This window comes from Ochlerotatus camptorhynchus, unplaced genomic scaffold, assembly GCF_037179485.1.
Source record: "Ochlerotatus camptorhynchus isolate MF236.1 unplaced genomic scaffold, CSIRO-AGI_Acam_v1.1 ptg000196l, whole genome shotgun sequence".
NCBI classification, from domain to species: domain Eukaryota; kingdom Metazoa; phylum Arthropoda; class Insecta; order Diptera; family Culicidae; genus Ochlerotatus; species Ochlerotatus camptorhynchus.
The window spans coordinates 1,888,946-1,912,892 of record NW_027040686.1 but is presented as its reverse complement, the minus strand read 5'-3'; the positions used below and the strand labels follow the sequence as shown (position 1 = coordinate 1,912,892).

Genomic DNA, 23,947 nt, shown 5'->3' with positions numbered 1-23,947 from the left:
AAGAAACTATTGATAAACTGGTAAATGTCCAGCATTGTCCAAAAGCGTCGAATTAACTAACAAATCCACCAATTACCTACATTCATATGCTGCTTCCCCAGCACAGTCGTCATAGAGTAGTAAGTAGACGAAACAAGTCGAAGTGGCATTCGCTTCCGATCCTCGGGCGCGTGTGGATAGGGAGGATGGAATTGCGTAATATTTTGCACACTCATCGCCATATTCAGAACCAAACGCAAATTCTTCGAGATAACCACCTTCCGTCGTCTGGCTCGCCGTGGCGGTGTCTGACGTATCTCCGGTCTGATTTACGAGGTGTGCTGAAGGTGTTCCTGAAACATGAGATCCGTAATGCTGTCACCTACACTAAACACGCCAAGCGTAAGTTGCCATGGATGTCCTCTTCAATAAAACGGCCGTTCAAGCCATCAAGCTTACATCAGTAAAGAGTTGGAATAGAATTTATCTGTGCTTGTTTGTCCATATTCAAAACAACAAGCCCCCAACGACCACACAAAATGCTCTCCAGAGTTGTAATCTTGTAACCAAGCTTGGAAGCAGGGGTGCAAGTGATTTTGATTGATTCTCTTAATAAACTTTCTCTTCGAAAAAAACTACTACAATTTGGTTTGGCCTACAATTCAAAAACGGAAACAGTTGAGATAATAGATAATTGATCAAATAAAGGACCTAAATGCTCTTCACATTTATTCCGTCCACTAGCGGTCCTACGTCAAGCTTCCGTTTGTGTTCCTAGGCACAGACCCTTCTACTTTTTTTTTTTAAATTGCACTCCCAACATGTTGCCGAAAGACATAATCCTCGTTATTTAAAAAGATTATGTGTGGAGATTTGAACAATTTTCCAAAAAATATCGATTTTAGAAGTGAAAACAGAAATAATATTTGGTGGCCAAATATTTCTTTCAAAAGAGGTTCCTACATTGAAAATGCCGTGGCTTTCTTTTTAACTCACGACATCTGTTGCAGAAACCAACCATGCCGTTAATCTATTCAAGGCTATCAGAAATCAAAGAATTAAAACAGTTGTTCGCTCTGGTTAAAAGTGTATTCACCTAAAACATATAAAGCGCAATACAGCCACGAACAGCACACGAACAAACATTCATCGATTCATACCTTCCTAAATACAGTAAAGTTCATTTTAAAACCGGTTTAAACGTACCACTGCAGATGTCCTAAAATCCTGATATGTACACACCTAAAGCATCAAATGCCACCTCTAACCTTAGCATCCTTAGCACAGTAACTGTTTTTATCACTTTTCAATTCAAATTAATTAGGAATCTCAGTTTTATGTTTTCACATCTCCGCCACTGCCTCCAGTGGAACCCGCTTCCTGGCCTGACTGACTGGTGATCATCACCGCATTGGAAACCGTCACCAGCTCCGATAGGCTGCAGACGCTGGGTTGGGATTGTTGCGGCGATGACAGGAGTGCCGTCAGTGTAGCGTGTGAGGAACTCAGTGAGGATACTCGTGGCCTCGGTTGAATTATGCTAGGAACTGCGGGCGATAACGATGACGATGATGATGTGGCCAACGTGGACACCGTTGGTGATTTGATGCTCGACTCGGCACTGTCCTTGATCAACTTTTGAACCTTGGCGTAGATGAATTCCGTCAGCTTGAAACCTTGCAGATCGGACAGCTTCATGTAGGGATTGTTGGCATATTCCGAGTTTCGTTCGGCGAGCTTCCTTACTTCGTCCAGTACCAGTAGGAAGAAGCGACCATTTCTGTTGAGCGGGGAGATTTGCTTCTGCTGAAGCAACCAATCTCGATCCTGATTATCCGGACAGTAGCGAAGAATTTCTGGGTGCTTGTTGGCTAATCGCTCACGAAAATCCGGAACACCCAAAGCTCGACCGGCTTTCAAATCCAAAATGAACTGAGTCTCCGGACTGATGGTGGTCGTATAGACGGTGGGATTCAAGACCGATGGTCTAATCTGATATGGCAACGAGCCTTGGACGTTTCCCAGCGATTGCAGGATCGAGTAGTGATTCTGAGAGTACAGAGAACCTTGAAGGAAATACTGCCGCTTGAAAGTATCCGGTTGATTCGGTTCCGGAAGTTTTCGCTTCAATGCTTGCTGAAGTAGACTGGTAGTTCCCGAAGGGACAGTATTATCGGTGCTCGAATCAGAATCACTCAACTCCATTCCCGGAGTGTTAGCTCTCGATAGAGAATTCTCCGCTGGAGAAGCAATCTGTCCCACGTACTGACTCTTGCTGTTCTCCAACATGGAACAATAGATAGCCTTCAAAGTCTCCTCCGAGATTGCACTCTCCCCAAGATTCTCCTTGATATTTTTAATAGCCGGTATGAAGAAAAGAGAGCTAAATTTCTTGATAACCACCTCGATCTCCTTATCGAACAGATATTGAATGTTGGCTCGGAGCAATTCAAGTGATTTCAGCGCCGCCTCACCGGCCGATTGATTGGCATGTGACCGTCCGGAGTAGCGCATCTTTAGCACCTCGAGCATTGCTTCTCCACTGAGCTTGGGACGTTGCATTTTCGAGTTGCCACCTTGCTGTTGACCACCCACCGAACCTTCTGACTCACTGGAGGTCGCATTTTGTGGCGCCAATTCAGAGGAACTTGTTGCTGCTACTGCTGCAGTACCAGCTGCCGATGATGTTGCAAGGACGACACTGTTGCTATTGGTGTTGTTGCTGCTATTGGTCGAAGTGGAAGAGGAACGCCACACTCGTTGAATTACCATCGTTATTCCGTTGCCAGTGGGAGGTGACTTCCGGTGGGATGAGGAACGCGAACACGTGATTGGACTGAAATTTAAATATTTTTATTAGTATACGCCTTAATTTAGGTGCAAATAAAATTTTACGATACGCTGATGAAAACTGCCTGAAGTTAGACTACGCAAATGACGTGAAATTGTTTGTGTGGTGGTTGCTTTCTGAAAAGGATGTTGTCTAGAATTGAAAAATGAGCAGACGATTCAGACGAATGAAACAGTGGTGCCAGATTATGGACTTTTCTGATGATTGGAAAGGCACTCCAATAATCGACACGGCAATTGGCAAATCAAAGTTGGCACTCGTGGAGAATAGAAGAACTATGAAAGTGATGATGGTTTCAAAAATTTCCACGGGGAAGTATACGAGTGCAATCTTAAAATGCTTTTATTTTGAAAATGGAGCATTTTATTTAAATCTGGTTACTGCTACAGTGGTAGAAAAGCGGAAGTCTATGTTTACACCTAAAAATCTGAAAAGAAATTATGTTTTCTGTATTATATGTCTATTGAGTAGTCCTGAAGTTTTCTACTAACGTAGCACTACCCTAATAAAAAATAACCATAAACGAACGATAACCCAAATCATTGAACTATTCCACAAATGGTTTGGATGATACCCAGAACACGTCGTTAAGCAAATTAACCATACAATTTTTATTAGGGTAACCAGATTTAAATAAAATGCTCCATTCACAAAATAAAAGCATTTTAAGATTGCACTCGTATACTTTCCCGTGGAAAATTTTGAAACCATCATCACTTTCATAGTTCTTCTATTCTCCACGAGAGCCAACTTTGATTTGCCAATTGGCCAAACCAAAAGTCAGCAAGCTGTCAAATCAAAAGCACTAACCTCACTACTTTTAAAAGTTTAAACTTTCAAAATGAATTGTACTACTGTCAAATGAAAAGCATGACAGTGTTGAAATAAAAGTGGATTATTGTTGTTTCGAAACAAGCTTTTGTCAAAAAACTTTAGTATAGTTAAAATGAAATGAGCTGATTTTAATTAAAAAAAAAAACAAATATTATCGTATGTGATTAAAAATACCACTACAGTCTGTTATTTGAAATAAGCATCTTCAACTAAATATTATCGATTCATATAAAATCATTTTCAACATAACAATATTATTTTTATTTTTATTGGAACATAGCGAAAGGTTTCCGTTCGGCTTCCACATTACGTTTAGCTATAGGCATACCCGGGCTGTTCGCTTGTTAAAACAGGAGAAAACAAATTCCGTTGTGGTGTAGTCATCCAAACCACCAAATAGCAGCTATGCGGACTATGTAGATCGCGATCGTGGCAGGAGAACTCCCTTCAACCTGACGACCGACTCGACATTTAGATAGAAGATCCGGATTAACGTTTGGCGAATGGAATTTATTAGAGGTATAATCACAGACAAACAGACATAACACTCGCAAGTTGTTCATCGAACAAGCATTTAACGGTCAATTTAAAAGTATCTTAGTTGGTAGTAACGCCATATGTGGCATGCATAGTCGATTCTCTTGCGTTTGACATTTACACACTACCGCCATCTGTTCAGCGTACTGCCTAACACAGTGTACTCAACAGATGGCGGTAATGTTTTAGCGACGATGTTTTACAGTGAGAAATATTCAATGTGTTATGTCTGTTTGTCTGTGGTATAATCATAACCTGAAATCGGGTAGAACAAGAATATAATAAAATTTATTGATTTGGATAACAAACATCTCATTAAAATGTTACTTACCTGCCTAAATGTAAACAGGAACAATAACAATCTGTATTGTATTGAAATATGACCAACATTGGAAATGGTAACATATTCGTAATCTGCATTAAAAGTGAAACCCAAACCCAAAGTTTCATAAATTTTGGTAGACTGGAACTATTTTTAATAAGTACTATTACATTTGCAAAAATCACCTTATTAGCGCCCCTCAGTGTCACTTTGTATGGGAGCGAACTGTCAGTTTGTCAGTTAAGTCTCAAACAGTGAAGTTATTACTTTGCTTTAAATCTTGATTTAAAAATCGAGGTGAAAGTGTGTGGGTTCGAAAAAAAATATCGCTGTGCTCAGAAAACGAAGCTCTTTCAGATGATATATAAATACCGATATATTTTTCAAAATTAAAGAACCCAAAAGGCAACCCTAATTAAAAAATTACCATACACGACCGGCAACCCAAATGATAGAACTATTCCACAAATGGTTTGGATAATACCCAGAACACGTCGTTAAGCAAAATAACATTTCGATTTCATTTTGCAAGCCAATGGAAAACTGCTTGAAAATTTGTTCAAGTTTAAAATTGTTTTGCTCTTTCTTAGTTGATTACCGCCAAAAGCTCTGAGCCAGGAGTGCTCGAGCCCCCATGACTCTATCAAAGTTTGTTTACATACATGTTTCGTCAAAGTATGTTTTACAGCAATTGAAAACTCAGCTGAGTCATAAAAACTGTGCTGGTTTTTATACTTTCATCATTGAGCCTGTTGGTTTTTGTTTTTGAGCTTACAATTAAGAATGTGTTATGAAAAAGTATGAATCATTTTTATGAGATTGCAATGCATGACGAGAGGTAAGAACAATAACTGAGTTTGTTGCTTCTGAATGTTTGGCTCCCGTTTGACAGTTCTGACTGGCTCCCAAGTGACAAGCACATTGAGTGAATCCGCAGTACCCAGTTTTCAACTAAAAATATGAAAATAAATATGTTTCTATATTATATGTCCATTGAGTGTAGCATTGGTAACGTAGCATTAGTCAGATTTTATTGAAATAATGTGTGCGCTAATAAATGCATTTGAAGATTGCACTCGTATACTCGAGCGTATACCTCACCTTCCTGGTTGACAACAAACGTATTTTATGTTAACAGACATGTGACATCAATGTTGAAAATAAAAATATTGTTACATTTATTTTAAAATAATTCGTGTTGAAAATAAACGTGAATGTTTTTGTTTGATTAAACAGCTTTGTAAACACAAAAAAATATTTTTTTTTCCATATGATTTTCTAGTTTATTTTAATCGTATTTGTTTGTTTAAAAATCATAATTTAACCACAGACAAACAGACATAACACTCGCAAGTTGTTCATCGAGCAAGCATTTAACGGTCAATTTTAAAGTATCGTAGTACCGCCACCTGTGGCGCGCATAGTCAATTCCCTTGCGTTTGACGTTTACACACTACCGCCATCTGTTCAGTGTACTACCCACCACAGTGTACTCAACAGATGGCGGTAATGTTTTAGTGACGATGTTTTACAGAGAAAAATATTCAATGTGTTATGTCTGTTTGTCTGTGATTTAACTATATGTTTTGTATTACTTCTGCGTGAAGTCAACGATTTACAAAGTTGAAGATACTGCTAATTTCAAATAACAGACTAAAGTGGTAAATTTTATACGATAGATGATGAGATGAAAGTATAGAGTTGATAGTTCACTTAGAGTACGGCAGTGTGAAAATTGTATATAGAGAGTTAGAAAGCGAGTAAGGACAACTTTTTAGAAAGGTACAAATCGGTTTGATCATCTCTCTTTACCAAACTCCCCCGTTAGAGAGGGATGGTGAGGGGTATTATTCCAGTATTGGAGGGGGGGAATACCCCATCCCAACTATAAAAAAGCATGTTTGAATATTTTAATACATAACACGTCGTTAAGCAAATTAACCATAATTTTATTAGGGTTGCTATTTTACATATTTTTAATTGAGCACAGGTAAAGATAAAATTGATTATAGTTAACTTAAATAAGTTTCATTTGAAAGCTAATTTGGTGAAAATTCACCAAATAGAACACAGCCTAAAGTGGTAATTTAAAAATTTGCATTGCTGGCATCACTGATCAGACGCAGGGCATCAGACGTTAGGAAACTGCACCCACGATCAAAACAAAAACAGAAACTAGAGTCAAGTCGGAAAGTATATCTCGGTATAGCGTACGCGGATTAGTTTCCGAAACCTAAATATTGTTTTATGGAATAAAATTCAGCTATCGATAAATCGTGTTTCAAATCAATCACCCACCCATCATGACGGATTCGGACGACAGCGCCTCCCGGTTCACGGATCTTTACAAAAACAAATCCCGCAAGGAGCAGCATCAATCCGAACGCCGACGAACACTGCTCGAGGAACAGAAACGACTCCGGCAGACGGAAATTGACAGTGCCCGGCCTGGTCTGCTGGAACTAATCGAAGCCGAGGGTACCGAATCTGATTGTTCCTCGGTGGATCTACAGCAACGGCGATACCGTCCGAAAATTTGGTTCAGTAAACTGTACCGCGACAAAGTGCAACTTTCCGAGTGGATGTACGAAAAGCCGGAAGATTTGGAAAACTGGTTCCTAGTGTCATGCCCCGTGGGTATCCGATGTTTATTGGTGATCAGAAAGGGGCTGGCAGTGGCCTACGGCAAGAACGGACGATCGATTACGCGATTTTCCACCCAGATGGGGAAAAAGCAACGGGTGACGGTTTTGGACTGTTTCATGACCAAGGAACGAATTTTCTACGCAATCGACCTACTGGTGTACAACGAGATGGACCTGGTACAGTGCGAATGTCAGTTTCGATTTCTGTGGCTGAGGTCCAAACTGGAGGAGGATAATTTGCAGAAACGGTTCTGCACGGCGAAAGAAAATCATTGGAGCTTGGAACTACTACCGGTGTTTGATTTTAAGGCAAGAGATCAGATTGAGGACTGCCTGGCTCGTTATCCGATGTTCGCGGAAGGAAGTTCTCGGTTGGATGGATTGCTGTTTTATCACAAGGAGTCAAACTACATCCACGGAAGGACACCTTTGGTTACGTGGCTGTTTCCGTTCATGGTTCCGGATGTCCTCGGGGAGGAATGGGGTCAGTCCATGAACCATCAGTACATGCAGAACATTCCTAGCGATTACCAACAGCACGGTTACCGAGCGTACATGGACGAGTTCGATGCGAAACTAACGAACAAACGAGCTCGAAGGAGTAACGGACGAATAAGTCACATGGAAGAAGGTGATGATGAGCACAGTACCACCGATACGGGAGAACTGGCCATTTGGGAGGAGATGGACGCGGTGCCAGTGGAAGACGAGACCTACCAAGATGAACACTGGCAGCAGAAGGACATTAACGAAATGAAAAGGCTTGAGATGGAGGGCTAGATCCGGTGCATTTGGTCTAAGGTAGGTGTAGCATCCAGCCGTAAGAAGAATTATTTAAATATCGAATATTTATGCTCTGACTATTACTGAATAGGTATATTTTGGACGGTTGTTTCAACACTGAACTGTTAAAGAACTCCTTTGACCTATGATAATCTCGATAATAAAACTCACAACTGCGGAATTTAAAAGTTTCGCTAATCGAAGATTCGATTCCATCCGTCAATATATACTGCATTCTCCGAATCATCTGCAAACATGCCTATATCACAGAAAAACGGACGCAACACTTCATTCTGGATCAACGTTGACGCGATTAACGATTGATTTGAACATTATCATATCCGCGAACTGCTCACCGCACACGGCGAATGAGAACGACCCAAATTTGAGTTTAGTTCACTCATAATCGCCAAAAATGCAGGAACTCAGCGATGAGTGAAATTTGTCACATGTTTTCCCAGGATTTGAGAAAAGTAAATATTGAATTCACTCAGTCTATTGGTACTACCAACAATCAATACGAAACTAACGATTTTAAATTGGCTCACCACTTTAGTAGCCTATTGGTCCCAAGCAAACGATTAACGTACCCTATTCTAGTTGAAATTCTATTACTACACTATGTTTGTTTTGATTCGCTATGAAAGTTTGACAGATAACATCAGGGGTGTGTGGATTCATGCAGAACATGCAGGGGTGAGTGAAATAGCTTGGGACTGCTTGGGACCGTTGTTCTGGTACTGAGTGAGCCAAAAATAATAATGATTTTCTTCGGGACCCAGTGGTCTTAGAGTTACCTCTATGGTACTACTCCGAGACTGAATAAAATTTTCGTCAATTTCCTCATTTTCCAGCAGATTTTTTAGGTTTTCCACAGGAAACCATGAGACAAATTTACTCATCGCTGAGTTCCTGCACTTTTGGCGATTATGAGTGAATTAAACTCAAATTTGGGTCGTTCTCATTCGCCGTGTAGATATCGGTAAAAATTACTGATAATCGAAGAAAGTGCACATACCTAAATTATCTGTTATCATGGATTACCAATAATTAACGTTAAAAATTATCTACTTTAAAGTAAAAAGTGCCTATTAATAGTAAAAATTAACGATTTTTATCGATTTTTGCGTTAAACGTCACTAATCTCTAGTCATCTCCAGGCTGGTTCGTTTTGGTGCGATTTGCGTGTGTTAGTGAGATGAAATTTTTTGTTAGATATGAGAATTTTTTTGTTTGCTGTAAGAACTGTCATTCAAAAGTAAAAATAAACAAAAAAACGAAAACAAACCCTACGCTTGCACGGTAACAGTCAAATACGCTTTTATGAGTAAAAATTAACCCATTTTTAATAAAAGTGGCTTTACTCATTAATGAGTAAATTATTTCAACAACAATGAGTTTCTGCTAACAGTAGCTAACAGTTACTACTTAATTGGTATAATAAGCTACTCATTAAATAGTAGTGGTTCACTTTTACTCTTAAATGGATGTTTGATTCTTACCGTACACATGACAGTATACGCTAGTGTGTGTAAAATAACATTATTAGTGTAGTCACAGACAAACAAACATAACTCATTGAATATTTCTCACTGCAAAACATCGTCGCTATAACATTACCGCCATCTGTTGAGTACACTGTGGTGGGCACTACGCTGAACAGATGGCGGTAGTGCGTAAACGTCAAACGCAAGGGAATTGACTATGCGCGCCACAAGTGGCGGTACTACCAACTACGATGCTTTTAAATTGTCCGTTAAATGCTTGTTCGATGAACAACTTTCGAGATTTATGTCTGTTTGTCTGTGGTGTAGTGCTCGTGAGATCCTGCTTGGATAACTCAATAATTGATGAATCTACGCGAAACTGCACCAGTGCATGCGACACCTAGGTTTGAAATCCAAAACCACAAAAGTGATGATGTACTAAAAAATATTCCATACGATTTGACAGCTAGCAAAACGTCATTATCATTTTCATCTGCTGGCCGACCGTAGCGTAGTTTCATCAATTCAGTGCCAACATTTCAAAGGGGCGTAATTGCATTTGTAAACAATGACTTTAGCCGTCGATTTCTCGCGAATAAAAGCTCACTAATGAAAAATAATAACACCAGCAGGTAGAGGAATGTCTCCTCTACCAGCTAGCATTGTTATTTTGGATAGGTAAGATTTCATTCACGAGAAATTGACGGCTAAAGTCATTGTTTACAAAAGCAATTACGCCCCTTTGAAATGTTGGCACTGAATTTATCACACATGGATGAATGGATAGTTTGTTTTCCCACTAATCTGTTTCCCTATTGGCGATCTAACGGTAGCGCTCGTGGCGAATAGGAGAAATAGAAAAATGATGATGGTCTCAAAATGTTGCACGTTGAGGTGTGGAAGCTGCCTTCCTGCACATTCGATTGCCGTCAATGGATGGCAACCGATGTCCGTCGGTGATTGGCATTAGATTGCGGATCAGAGATCGACGTTAAATAAAGGAAATAAGAAGAAGAAGGAATGGACTACGTTAATCGATTTACTTGGTACCAATTAATCATGTTTTGTTGTTTTTTCATCATCCACATCCAGAGGGCCAGTCACTTCGAATGTATGGGAATGGTAGGAAACCATTTGGAAATGCATGAAAATTTTCAGTTTTTATTCATTATCGTCTTTATGGGCAGTTTTAGCAACCGGTAAACACTCGTGTTTATTTCAGTTACCGTGGGGACGTAATTTGTGATTAGCCCCGGTCCCTTTCAAATTGTATCATTATTTATGTATGGTCCTAATATTTGAAATGACGTTTCACATTCATGTAGTGGTGGCCGATTTTCATTCGAATAATCGATTAATCGATTAACGAACCGAAAAGTAAAATATTTGTAATCGGTTATATCATGCCGATATAAGCATTAACATCTCCAAAGGATCATCACCGATCGTTTCAAACATGTGCTGCACTATCATTGGTGGAAAAATGGCAGCACAGCGAACCAAAAAATAATCGATTAGTTGTTCGTCGAGTAATCAAAAAATGGGACATCTCTGATTTTCGTGTGATTGTTTTGATAAAAATGAGCGCAAAATTTCATCTCTACCGAGGGGGCAGCAAAACCACAAAATTACCTTGAATACGGGGGATATTCATTGGATGAAAGGGACCGTGAAAGAGGACACTAAAATAGAAAGCTTTTCTTCCGACAGTTTCATCTTAGTATTCATCTTTGGTTTTAGGTGCACAAAAATTGCACGAGTACATTACTATGGTGATAAGGTAAACACTCGTTTATTTGTTTCCTTCTGTGAAAGCATGTTTAGTCACAAATCGTGGATTTTCTGATATTCTCCATACTGCAAAAATGATTTTCCTACCACTGAAGGGGCAACATCTCTCGGATCTTAAGTATAGCTACTACTCAAATCATATAATTAATTAGAAATACTCATAGGAAGAGATAGGCGGAGAAAACAAAATACAATTCGGCAGCAGGGATTTGTTCCTAAATTATCTTACAACCCTTGCTAGAAGCTAGCATTTCAAATGACTTTTATTTTTGAATCGTTTTACGTGCAAAATAATAATTGATTGCATCGCAATATTTTGCACATTTCTTGGTGCCATCCAACGAAGATCAATTAATCAATAGAGTTTGAATATTGTTATTGGTTCCAAAAAATAGTTGAATTTGAGAAGCACACAAAACATAAAGGTGATTGAATTTCTGTTCGATTGCAATACTCTCAAATTTATTCTAGTAAGAATATGAAATCCTCGGAAAATTCTATTTGGAATGTTCGATTGGCTCAGATTTTGACAGTTCATTTGGCTCAAAACATTCCCTCCGCCCATCTCTCCCTCTGAGTATTTCTAGTACCAATAGGTTAGTCAAGTAGTGAGCCAATTAACCACTTCATTTGAACAGTTAAAATGACGTTTACTACCACTCAAACTTTGAAATAAAACATGATTTTGAGATTTTTTTCTTCTAGAACCACGAGAAAAGTAGCCAACATTTGTGCGTTTCATAAAAAATAGAAATTAGTTGGTTCAGTTTTGTGAAATCGCTGGTAGAAAGTCACGCCAAAACTGCTGGACAAAGAGGTCAATTTTACATCGTCAAGACGTTTGATTCTGATGTAACGTTTGAGGCTAATGTATTTTTATGTACTTGGACGTCACACTACATTAAGGGTACAGCAATACACGTTAAAATTTAATGTATTGAAGATGTCTGCTGATGTTTCCTACATTACAATTTCTATTCGGGAGCAAACGGTGCGCTAGCAATGCTCACCCGGGAAGACATTTCGGCGAAGGAATTGCAAATGCGCTTTCGTATACCAAGTGTACGAAATGAAATTCGAGCTGTTCAAAGTCGACGGAAGATTTTTATGGCGATTATGCCAAACTGCAAGATAAGCTCAACATCGATGAACGCCACCATCGATAACACGTAGCACTGCATTCGCAGCATATAACAAGAACGACGAAGAACCACCATCGTGGACATCGGACCTGGACGACTCAGCAGAGCAGCAGTGGGTTTAATTGGAATTTCTGTGTAGGAACTTAAAGTGCGGTTCGATAGGTTCGAATTAAGCTAAAATAATTCAATAAATTCATTATGTGTGTAACGTTAGAGCAATGTTAGTAGCAATTTATATGTTTTATGCATCCAGAAACTCTGTAAAAACTTAATTTATACAAATATATAAATATAATAGAATACATTCCTGTATGTTTTACAACATCAGAATACAGTGCCTTCTCATTTTTGGCAACATATAATTTTTGTTTATTATGCAATCTATAAATTCATAGAATGCTCTATTCGATTTATGATGTTACTCGACCATGCTTTAGGAATTAGACGCTGGATATTTAATGAAATATTATACAGAAAACATGGGCGAAAAATTTAGTCAATAAACAGATGGTGACGGCACTGTATTTAGTTGTTGGCCATGGCATGATTTTTAATGTTAACAAACTCCACGAAGCTGGCCAGAGCTGACCTAATTTGGCCTGAAATGAGCAGCTGCATAATATACCACAATCAACAGCGTCTAATTTGTGGGAAATATGGAATCTTGTGGATCATTACAACAAAACCCAACGATTATATAATTCCTGTTGATCGTTTCAAACTCGTGTTGAAAACCAAATATGCTGTCAGACGATATTTTCTTTGATTAGAAAATCGAGACTACTTTGTTAATTTTTGAGTAAATCTGAGTAAAACGCTGTCCAGACTGAAGAGTTATAACATGTTATAACGGTTGTCAACTAATTGCAACACAAAAACCACCATCAAGATAGCGCTATAACATGTTATAACCAACAATCAATACGAAACTAACGATTTTATATTGGCTCACTACTTGACTAGCCTATTGGTCCCAAGCAAACGATTAACGTGCCCCATTCTAGTCGAAATTCTACTAATACACAATGTTTATTTTGATTCGCTATGCAAGTTTGACAGATAAAATGAGGGGTTAGTGGATTTTCCTATGTTTCGAGGGGTGAATCGATTAGCTTGGGACCGAAGAGAGTACCAGAGCTGAGCCAAAAAGTTGAGCACGTTATTTCGGGACCTTCTAGTCTTAGAGTTACCTCTATGTTATAACTGTTGTTATAACTCTGTAGTCTGAACGTACTATAACCACAAACGAAGTGACAGACGGAGCGGCTCGAAAACTTTGGTGACTAACCTGCTATTTCAATTTTTCAGTGTACCACATGGCAACACCACTACTACTGGATTGTACCACATGGCAACACTACTATTAGATTGAACTAGCATTTTCACCAAATGTACTAGAATGTTTTGGTTCTATCTCATTCACTCTACTCAAAACTGAAATGCATAAAAAAAAATGACAAAATGATACGCACTCTTTGCACACTGTCAAAGAATCATTGTACACAAAATCAACTTTGTTCAAATCAAAACAAAAAAACTAACCCATCTGGTGGATGATGGCACAAGCTTCCAAGAAAATTCTATTACAGTGAACCACATTATTTTAATGGATTTCTTCGCCAGTATGTCGTCTGTAACTTCGTTTGTGCTATAACCATAGAGGTAATAGTACGTTCAGACTACAGAGTTATAACATGTTATAGCGCTATCTTGATGGTGGTTTCTGTGTTGCAATTTTTTGACAACCGTTATAACATATTATAACCATAGAGGTAACTCTAAGACCACTGGGTCCCGAAGAAAATCATTATTATTTTTGGCTCACTCAGTACCAGAACAACGGTCCCAAGCAGTCCCAAGCTATTTCACTCACCCCTGCATGTTCTGCATGAATCCACACACCCCTGATGTTATCTGTCAAACTTTCATAGCGAATCAAAACAAACATAGTGTAGTAATAGAATTTCAACTAGAATAGGGTACGTTAATCGTTTGCTTGGGACCAATAGGCTACTAAAGTGGTGAGCCAATTTAAAATCGTTAGTTTCGTATTGATTGTTGCTATAACTCAAATTTACTCGCTGCAAATATATTTACACTAAGTACAGCTGTCTTGCCCCCAGGGTGCAGTAGTGTGCGCCGATTAAACGTCAAAAAGCTCTATCCAGCTTTCCATGCTCGGTAATGGCGGCCTGTTGGTTTGAATAAATGTATCCTTCACTGTGCGTTTTGACACTATCTGGATGTTCGGATGTTGACCCCTCCCTTTCCCTCTCCCAGGAACAGAAGAAAATGGAACAACATACGCCCTCCAGTTAGTGTCAAAAAGCACAGTGAAGAATACATTTATTCCTATTTATTCATACAAACAGGTCGCCATTACCGAGCATGGAAAGCTGGATAGCGGAAAATTTTCCTGATGAAAACAAATTACTGGCAAAATCATACTTTATAAAGCTATCTCAATGAAGTTTTTTTTCCCGATGAAAACATTTTGCGTATAGAGATTTTCACGTCCGGTTGTATTGGTGCGATATGTGAGAGTGTGTTAGTGAATATCCGAGGAAAATACATAACAAATCGATGTCAAACTCATTTTGACAGATCTACTTTCATACATTTTTTAGGTTAGCCAGAGGAAAATAATAAACAACTTTACACGGCGTTGCTCTCGCTAGTGTGCATGCGTTAAACGTCACTAATCACTATACGCATACGTGACGTAGTGTGCGTACGATACTCGGTACGATAAACGCTGGGGGGGGGGGACGTGCTGTCAAATCAGCCTACTGATCATCTTGTATGAAACTGGCTCCAAACGTAAACAAACGCTGTAGGTTTCTTATGGCTTGTTTACGTTTGGAACCAGTTATGCGAGGTAGGCGACGATTGTTCGTATTTGACAGCCACCCCGCATAAGCGCGAACCATAACATAAACCTTACCTAAAATGGTTAAAATTGTTTATAATCCCTGCTAAACTTCAACTGAAATGGTTATGGAACTTTACATGAACGTTTAATGATAAAGTTTCAACCTTAAGTATAATAGTTTTTTGGAAGTGGACCTTACAAATAATGGGTTGTTAAGAACCATTACCATTCAAAATTCTGGTTTTCTCCATACATTTTCGGAAAGAAAACTATACTAAAACCTTTTAACTTATGGTTTGAGAACATTAATGGTAATGGTTATGGTAACCAGTAAGGTCCATGAATGGTTTTGTAACATCGATCAACTCTATGTGGAATATATCGCGAATTGGTTGCCTGTAAATTACTGATTACCAATTCACGATATATTTCACGTAAATTTGAGTGATAATACAAAACCATTAATGGACCTTACTGACTACCATAACCATTAATGTTCTCAAACCATAAGTAAAAACGTTCTAATATACATAGTTCTCTTTCCGAAAATGTATGGAGAAAACAAGAATTTTGAATGGTAATGGTTCTTAACAACCCATTATTTGTAAGGTCCGCTTCCAAAAAACCATAATACATAAGGTTAAAACTTTATCACACAAACGTTCATGTAAAGTTCCATAACCATTTCAGTTGAAGTTTAGCAGGGATTATAAACAATTTATAACCATTATCGGTAAGGTCATGACATTGTAAGGTCATCACATTGTGATGGTTCGCGTTTATGCGGGACCTCCCCCCCCCCCCTTGGATAAACGTCAGCAATCTTTATTTTTTTCGAACTGGCAGCCCGGGTTTTTTCCTCCAATCTGAATGCACCCCTGGGATGGCAACTGTCAGCAAATGTACGTGTGTTTGTGTGCGTCGATTTTTTGAAGTTTGTTTCTGCAGCGTCAAAACGGGACGGACAAAGCGAAAAGTTTACGACGAGTGGTGTTTCGTGTTCTCCATTTGCCTTTCATTTTGATAAAAGCGCACTTTTCTCGGTAGCGTTTGATTCGTTGTTTTCCAATCAATAATTGGAAAGCATCGCACTACTTGTGAATAGTTGAATTGTTCTGGTGGAATACGAGTGTTGGAAAGTTAGCAGGTAAAGTCAAGATGGTAGACAGGCATCATGTCGCTCAACATGGCTTGTGTGTTCCACTTTCAGTACAATGGCCGATGATCAGGAACAACCGGGACCTTCAAACCAGCAGGAAAAACAACAACAACCCGATGGTCAGGCTGAAGGGCAAGAGCCAAAGCCCCAGGGAAGAAAGAGAAAGCTTTCGATGAAGCGACAAAATGCAAATAAGCGCAATGGACCCACCGAGGAGGAAATAGATGCTGAGAAGATCAAGTTCCTGCTTGATCCGGTCCTGAACGCGCTGCGCGGTCTTCAGACGGGTAACGAAGCTGAAACGATGAAGACGCTTATTTCCACTCTCCAACCGACCCAGACGGAGATTGAAATGGCCTTGAATAAGGTCAAGATGGATCTGGATCGCGTACTTGGGTTTCCAAACAATAACTACCAGATCTATGATTTTGGATCCATCAAGTCTGGATTGGCGTTCCGTGATTCGGATTTGGATTTCTATATTCACTATGCGAAGAATAGTGAGAACAAACAGGAGCAGACCAAGCTCATTCATGTCATCCACGGTCGTATGATGCGGGATAGGACTTTCCACGGGCTGGTGAAGATTCTGGGCGCAAAGGTACCTCTGCTGAGGGCTATCCATGGTCCAACCAACCTGACGTGCGATATTAACTTCTCCAATGCCCGGGGATGCTACAATAGCAAGTTCATTTATGCGGTTACAAGGTGAGATTATATGCCGTGATAGGCGTTGGGGAAATTTATAAACGTTTGGATTTCTTTTTAGATTCGACCCCCGAATCCACAAGCTGGCTATCATCATCAAGTTCTGGGCAAAATGTGCTCATCTATTGACAAACCATCGCCAGATGAACACCTACTGCATCATAATGATGTTGATTTTCTACTTGCAAACCAAGAAGCTTCCGTTGCTGCCGGCCGTTCAGGATCTCCAGAAAGGAATCCCTCGCGTAAACTTTGGTCCGTGGAATCTAGGCTACCCACGGGACATCAACTTTATGTCGCTGAACAAGGAATCCATTCGCTCGTTGTTAACGAACTTCTTCAAGTATTACGCCAACTTTGAATTTGAGAAGAATCTCATCTCACCCTACGTTGGCCGTTTGTGCAATTTAGAAGAGATGAAGATGTGCAAGGTACGGGAGCTGCAGCCGTACTACCGCGCGGTCGAGCACCAGAACTATCCTGAATTCAATATTGGCGCGATGATGTGCATCCAGGATGCGTTCGAGTTGAATCTGAACATCGGAGGAGTCTGCAACTCGGCGGCCCACTTTGAACAGTTTAAGCTGAGTTTCAAGGCGGCTTATGAGGTTTGCTGTGCTACCAATGCGGAACCGTTCTCCAAGGTGCTGGAGAGTTTGTTTACCAAAACCAAAAAGTACCAGAAGTTGTCTAAGACTCCACCTCAAGCTGCTGTTTCCAAGAACGGAACCGTCCCGAAAACGGTCGATGTTGCCGCCCATTGGAGAATCTGCCGGTTGCTACCGGTCGAGTACGAGTTATTCATTGTACGACAGATTCTTCTGGCCAGGAAAACCGACAAAGATGCCATCATTACCGAGCGTCAGATCAAGGACATGTGGGCTGACTGTATGTTGGATTTTATCGAGGACATTCTACAGAAGATATACCTCTGCAAGGTGACTCCGTTGAAGGATGCCGAACGCGCAACAAGCGTTCCGAACAACATCAAAAAGGAAGACGTACGAGCGTTTGAGCTGACCTGCGAGCGTCAAGTCATCTTCAAGCGTGCGCGGTTGCAGATTTCCAACGAAGAAGAGCTCAACAACGAGATCGCCATCAGCAAGTCCCGTTGGGAGCTAAACAAACCGCTCGTGTTCTCCACCCGGGTGGACATGTTCAAGGCGAATGATGCCATCGAGTTCCACATTCCGGAGGAGCAGCGCAAGAATGGATCGATTCGGGTATTCGTGGAGGCTTGCTTCCTGACGCAGATCCGCAAGTGCATCAAGGGATACTTCAAGGTGATGCTGGCCAAGGCGGAGGACAAGGCTAAGGTAGCAGCTACAGAACCAGCAGCCATGGAAACAGATGATAAAGCACAAACGGCCCAGTAGAGGATGCAGTAGGTCAGCTTCAGGATGTATGAATGGGGTTAAACAGATTTAATTCTTAAAACCAGGACTTTTTTTTTATTTTTATTATCGTTACTATGACGATTGTGTTCGTTCAGGTTTAAATATTTCTTAATTTAAACAATATCTTTCCTCATCCGATCACACTTTTTTTTTAATTTCTTTCATGAATTAGTGAGTTGTAGTATTCTTTATTTGAAGAATCTTGTATGAATAAAGGTATGCATGAAGAAATTAAATGCGATTTATTTCTTGATAAGGCCTTGTTGAATTGATTTAGCAAATAGGTTTATGGAAAGAAGTATGCCGAAGAGTTCTGGTATAAAAAGGTATTTGGGCTCGAAAAAGTTGATCTTATACCCCGTACAGACTATCGCTTATATTATGTAATATAGGCTGTCTTGCAATGAGCACTCATACATAGGATTTCCGGTGAAAACTAGATGTATGAGTGCTCATTGTTAGACAGCCTATATTACATGATATAAGCCATAGTCTGTACGGGGTATTAAGTTCTAAACATACATTACATGCAAACGAGTAAAAAATCTATTCGAACGTAAATTTGAGTAAAGGTAACTAGAACAGAGAGAATTTCTATAATAGAGAATTAAAAAACGAACAGAATGCGATTTGAACTTACTCGAAACTGGTAGTTTCGCGTAGTTTCGTTAATTTCAGCCATTCTAGTGTGCGCACCGGAAATTTAGGAGTTTCTGGATTACCGAGAGTTCCGCTCTCGGAACAGCATAATTAGCTTGAGTAATTTCTGTTACTTTAAGAACCGCAGATTGTTTTCTTTTTCAAATAGATTTTTGAAACTTCTGAAGCTCAAGAGAATTCCTACAGTCAAATGAATGTCGTCGTGGATAAGGTTCCAAAGGCAGGGTGACATCAAGATCTACATTGGCGACTACAATGCGAAGATCAAGAGGCTTAGATACACCGAAAATCAAATCGGCCGCAGCCGAAAATGGAGACGGAGCCCTCTTGATGTTCGGAATAAATGCAGCGCCAATATCGCTTCTAATCGGATGTGTGGGTGATCTGGATATCCCTGGGGATGTGTTGTTAAGCCTATTACTGTGGCAACACTCAGACATGTTCTGGATATCCCTGCGATAGTTACCAGATTATGCAATTATGCTATTTAATATAATATTAAAAGAAAGATATTTGGAGGATTAATCAGGGTTTATGGTCATATCACCGGATCCAAATCTCCTATGGGGATGAACTTAATTGGTTGCACTCAATTGGGTTCTTTAATTTTGAAAAATATATCGGTTTTTATATATCATCTGAAAGAGCTTCGTATTCTGAGCACAGCGATATTTTTTTCGAACCTACACACTTTCATCTCGTTTTTTAAATCAAGATTTAAAGCAAAATAATAACTTCACTGTTTGACACTGAACTAACAAACTGACAGCTCGCTCCCATACAAAGTGACACCGAGGGGCGCTAATAAGGTGATTTTTGCAAATGTAATCGTTCTTATTTAAAATAGTTCGAGTGTACCAAAATTGATGAAATTTTGGGTTTGGGTTCCATTTTTAATGCAGATTACGAATATGCATTTACCTCAATACCCTTAAAGAACCCAATTAATTATGTTACCATGCTTTTGCGTTAATTTTCCTTCAGATGTCACTGCTGTTCTTAATGGTGACATCTATCAGAAATTACGGATACATTTAATTCCGTTAATTGTTAACAGAGGGTAGTGCGGTCAAAACACATATGGTACCTCTTGTTATGCATTTAGATCGAGAGGCACGCAATACAAAGAACCGGTGCGTTGCAGTTAAAATGCAATCAAAAGTACTCAAAGTAAATGCGTTTTGAAGTAGTACTGACCGTAATTAAAATTATCCATCCGTAATTAATGTAATTAAAAGTATTGAAAATGTAATTAATGTACTTTAATTACGAAACTTCAACTGTAATTAATGGAGTTAAAAGTAGTTAATGTTCTACATTGTGTAATTAATGTGATTAAAGCAGTTAAAGGTTATTGCGTGCCCCTAGGTCGACCCTTTGCTCGTGGCCCTAAATATTGGTAGTCATTTGCAATCGCAGCATGCTTAGACCTTAGAGACCCAACAACCTTGCTTCAAAATGACAACCTCGGCACAAGGAGCCTCCAAGTTAAACATCTCCGGGGCAAACACTTCCCAACTCATGGAACCGTCTGATTACACATTGGATACCGAATTCAACTACTACTGGTAACCGTTCCATGTAACTTTGAATACTCAAAAACTTTATTCTCGCCCACCTACCCCACAAATATTACAGCGCTCTGCTGCAGGAACTGATACCAAACCTACACAATCCGGATGAGCAGGAACACGCCAACCGATGGCTTACAAAGCTCGTTGAACCGTCCCTGAATGTGCGCAATCTTCGCGATAAGCGAAACCGTTTTCTGATGATGCTCTGTATCTGCCTGTTCAGTGGCCACATTCAGTTTCTATTCAGCGCTGCTCCTGCTGCCAAACTACCGGAAGTGTCCACCCTTAGGAAACCAACGTTTGCCGCTCCGGATTGGCACGTGAATGCCACCGAATGGAAGGAGCATCTGCTTCTGCTTGCTGAGCTGTACAAAAAGCTGAAACTTCCGGCCATCCGCAAGTGTCAGGTTCACACGAAACAGTGCACCGGTGGAAAGGATGCCAGGGCTACCGTAAGCGCTTGACGGTACTTTTTTTTTTTTACTCGAATGCTTAACAAACTCCATTTCAGTTCCTGGATCGTCAGTTCGAATTCTTTCTGCACCTGACGCGAAGCTACATGCATTCGCTGACCTCCTATCCGGAGCTACGAGTGGCTTGTAAATGGATCGAAGTCCTTTCGCAGATCGATAGAAACTGCTGTGCTCGAGCTAAGGGTATCCGCAACGACCATCTGCTGGCGCTGATGAGCTACCTTCTGCAGCACCAACTGATGGGACCATTCCGCAGTCTACCTAACCATCCACTCGAACCTCTGATGGAAACCGCCCGCAAGGCAGCTGACAATAAACCATTGACTCCAACCGGTACATTAGGAATCGATGTCGCAGGTGATGATTTTTTGAGTCAATTCCCAATCCCGGACGAGGGAGCTTTCGCTTACATTTCACTTAGTTCGGATTTAATTCAAAAGGCAGGACAGCTGACAAATTCTTAGTGTCATAAGGTGAAGTTTATTTTCAAAAAAAAAAACTTACAAAAATTTTCGCAATATATTGCAATGAACCAACACAAAGAAATACGCCGAGCAATAGCTTTCTCTAAGAGTTCCGCAGTCCCGCTTATCCTAAAGTATAGCGTTAAATGCCCGCATGCATGCATCATCCCTACCAAAAGTGGTGGATCTTAGGCCAGTGCAGCTTTCAGGTTCTCACCCAATTTGTCCATGAACTCGAACGTTTCCAAGTAATCGGCACGTTTCACATTGGCCATACCCTTGATACAGATAGCCAAATCCTTGGTCATGAATCCAGACTCGATCGTGTCGATGCAGACCTTCTCGAGCGTTTCGGCGAACTTCTTCAGTTCGTCATTGTTGTCCAGCTTGGCGCGGTGCAACAGACCACGAGTCCAGGCAAAGATCGACGCAATCGGGTTGGTCGAGGTTTCCTTACCCTGCTGATACTGACGGTAGTGGCGGGTTACGGTTCCGTGGGCGGCTTCAGCTTCTACGGTCTTACCATCCGGGCAGACCAGAACCGACGTCATGAGACCCAGCGATCCGAAACCTTGGGCAACGGTATCCGACTGGACATCTCCGTCATAATTCTTGCAAGCCCACACGTAACCTCCTTCGGCCTTCATGCAGTAGGCAACCATGTCGTCGATCAGACGGTGCTCGTACCAGATTCCAGCGGCTTCGAACTGCGTCTTGTAGTCCTTTTCGTAGATTTCCTGGAAAATGTCCTTGAAACGGCCATCGTACTTCTTTAGGATGGTGTTCTTGGTACTGAGGTAGAGTGGGAATTTGCGGTCCATGGCGACCTTGAACGAAGAGTGAGCAAAATCTTCGATTGAATGGTCCAGGTTGTACATGGCCATGGCGACTCCCGGTCCCTTGAACTGGTTCACAACATAGCTGATTGGTTCTCCTCCGAGACTAGGAGTGAACTTGATCTCTAGAGTACCAGATTCCGGGACGACAAAGTCCGTGGCCTTGTACTGATCACCGTGAGCATGACGACCGATCACGATTGGTTTCTCCCATCCGGGCACGAGGCGGGGGATATTATTGCAGATGATGGCCTCACGGAACACCGTTCCGCCCAGGATGTTACGGATGGTACCGTTCGGGGAACGCCACATCTGCTTCAGGCCGAACTCCTTGACGCGGGCCTCGTCCGGAGTGATGGTGGCGCACTTGATGCCGACGTTGTACTTCTTGATCGCCTCGGCACAGTCGACCGTGACCTGATCGTCCGTCTTGTCCCGGTGCTCCATGCCCAGATCGTACGTGTGCAGTTCGATGTCCAGGAAGGGCATGATCAGCTTCTCCTTGATCGAGTCCCAGATGATGCGGGTCATCTCATCGCCGAGGATGTCCACGACGGGTCCGGTCTTGATCTTGGGTGCCATTGTTTTTTTTTTGTTTACTGGGTACTGTGGAAGAGAGGGAGGTGTTTTGTGGAGTTAGAACGAGGTTGGTAATGAAAAAATAGGTAAGAAGAGGCTACTTTAAGGTAGGGGATGAATGAAGTCCTCGAGCGTTGATTTTTTGCATGAAAGTGCATATTATTCCAGAGCATCGTTGCATTGGCTTATGATGTCATTCAATGTTTACTCTTTTTTTTACTGTGGGATTTCCATTTTTTGTCAAATTTGATTTTCTTCTAATGATGGATATTGAATGCTTGTTTGCATTTTGAAATGTCAACCTTGAGGTCTAACTAATATTTTATTCAATTTTGAAATTAGGTACTTTGTTTAAGATTTGTTTACCATAATGCACCGAAATTTCACGCACCTACACTGAACCAATATGACATATTCCTGTTATGTGGAAATCTTATAAATTTGCGCTATAAGATAATCCATTGAAAATTATATGATTGAAAATGTGCCAGGTAAATTCTATATGAATATCTGATACATTTACAATGCTGATAATTTGGTAACTTTTATATGATCGTCGTATGATAAATGAAAATCGATCAAATTATGATAATTAACTGAAATGGATTTGAAACCCATAAGCATAAGCTACACTTTTCACCACAATATAATATATGTGTCATAAATCAATCGAAGTAAAGTTTGTGTGAAAATCACATGAAATTTACTTCTTCTTTTGACACATATATTTAATCGATTTCTAAAAATAAATCGAAAAATAAACATCAGGCAGTGGGAGCTTTCACAGTTGTGCCTTTTTTTATTGTAGCTGATTTGGGATTCGATCCAGAACTGTTGAGGTGTGATGCTTTCGG

General features: G+C 40.4%; 5 protein-coding genes across 5 annotated transcripts; 3 read left to right on the top strand and 2 right to left on the bottom strand.

Moving 5' to 3' along the window:
* Positions 1-1,212: 1,212 nt before the first annotated feature.
* Positions 1,213-2,889, bottom strand: LOC135702654 (deoxynucleotidyltransferase terminal-interacting protein 1). The gene is made up of 2 exons (XM_065223686.1): positions 2,875-2,889; positions 1,213-2,815 (listed from the first exon to the last, which is right to left on the bottom strand). The coding sequence occupies exon 2, from the start codon at positions 2,749-2,751 to the stop codon at positions 1,315-1,317; it is 1,437 nt and encodes a 478-aa protein (XP_065079758.1). The 5' UTR covers positions 2,752-2,815; positions 2,875-2,889; the 3' UTR covers positions 1,213-1,314.
* Positions 2,890-6,729: 3,840 nt separating this feature from the next.
* On the top strand, positions 6,730-8,164 carry Snup (snurportin-1). The gene has a single exon (XM_065223685.1). It carries the CDS (start codon positions 6,827-6,829, stop codon positions 7,946-7,948), a length of 1,122 nt encoding a protein of 373 aa, XP_065079757.1. The 5' UTR covers positions 6,730-6,826; the 3' UTR covers positions 7,949-8,164.
* Positions 8,165-16,186: 8,022 nt separating this feature from the next.
* On the top strand, positions 16,187-18,678 carry mkg-p (monkey king protein). The gene is made up of 3 exons (XM_065223684.1): positions 16,187-16,390; positions 16,454-17,110; positions 17,172-18,678. The coding sequence occupies exons 2-3, from the start codon at positions 16,458-16,460 to the stop codon at positions 18,484-18,486; spliced, it is 1,968 nt and encodes a 655-aa protein (XP_065079756.1). The 5' UTR covers positions 16,187-16,390; positions 16,454-16,457; the 3' UTR covers positions 18,487-18,678.
* Positions 18,679-20,632: 1,954 nt separating this feature from the next.
* Positions 20,633-21,678, top strand: LOC135702699 (uncharacterized). The gene is made up of 3 exons (XM_065223731.1): positions 20,633-20,735; positions 20,806-21,193; positions 21,253-21,678. Exons 1-3 carry the CDS (start codon positions 20,689-20,691, stop codon positions 21,676-21,678), a joined length of 861 nt encoding a protein of 286 aa, XP_065079803.1. The 5' UTR covers positions 20,633-20,688.
* Idh (isocitrate dehydrogenase [NADP] cytoplasmic) lies at positions 21,672-23,120 on the bottom strand. Its single transcript, XM_065223730.1, has one exon. It carries the CDS (start codon positions 23,094-23,096, stop codon positions 21,867-21,869), a length of 1,230 nt encoding a protein of 409 aa, XP_065079802.1. The 5' UTR covers positions 23,097-23,120; the 3' UTR covers positions 21,672-21,866.
* Between the last annotated feature and the right edge of the window lie 827 nt (positions 23,121-23,947).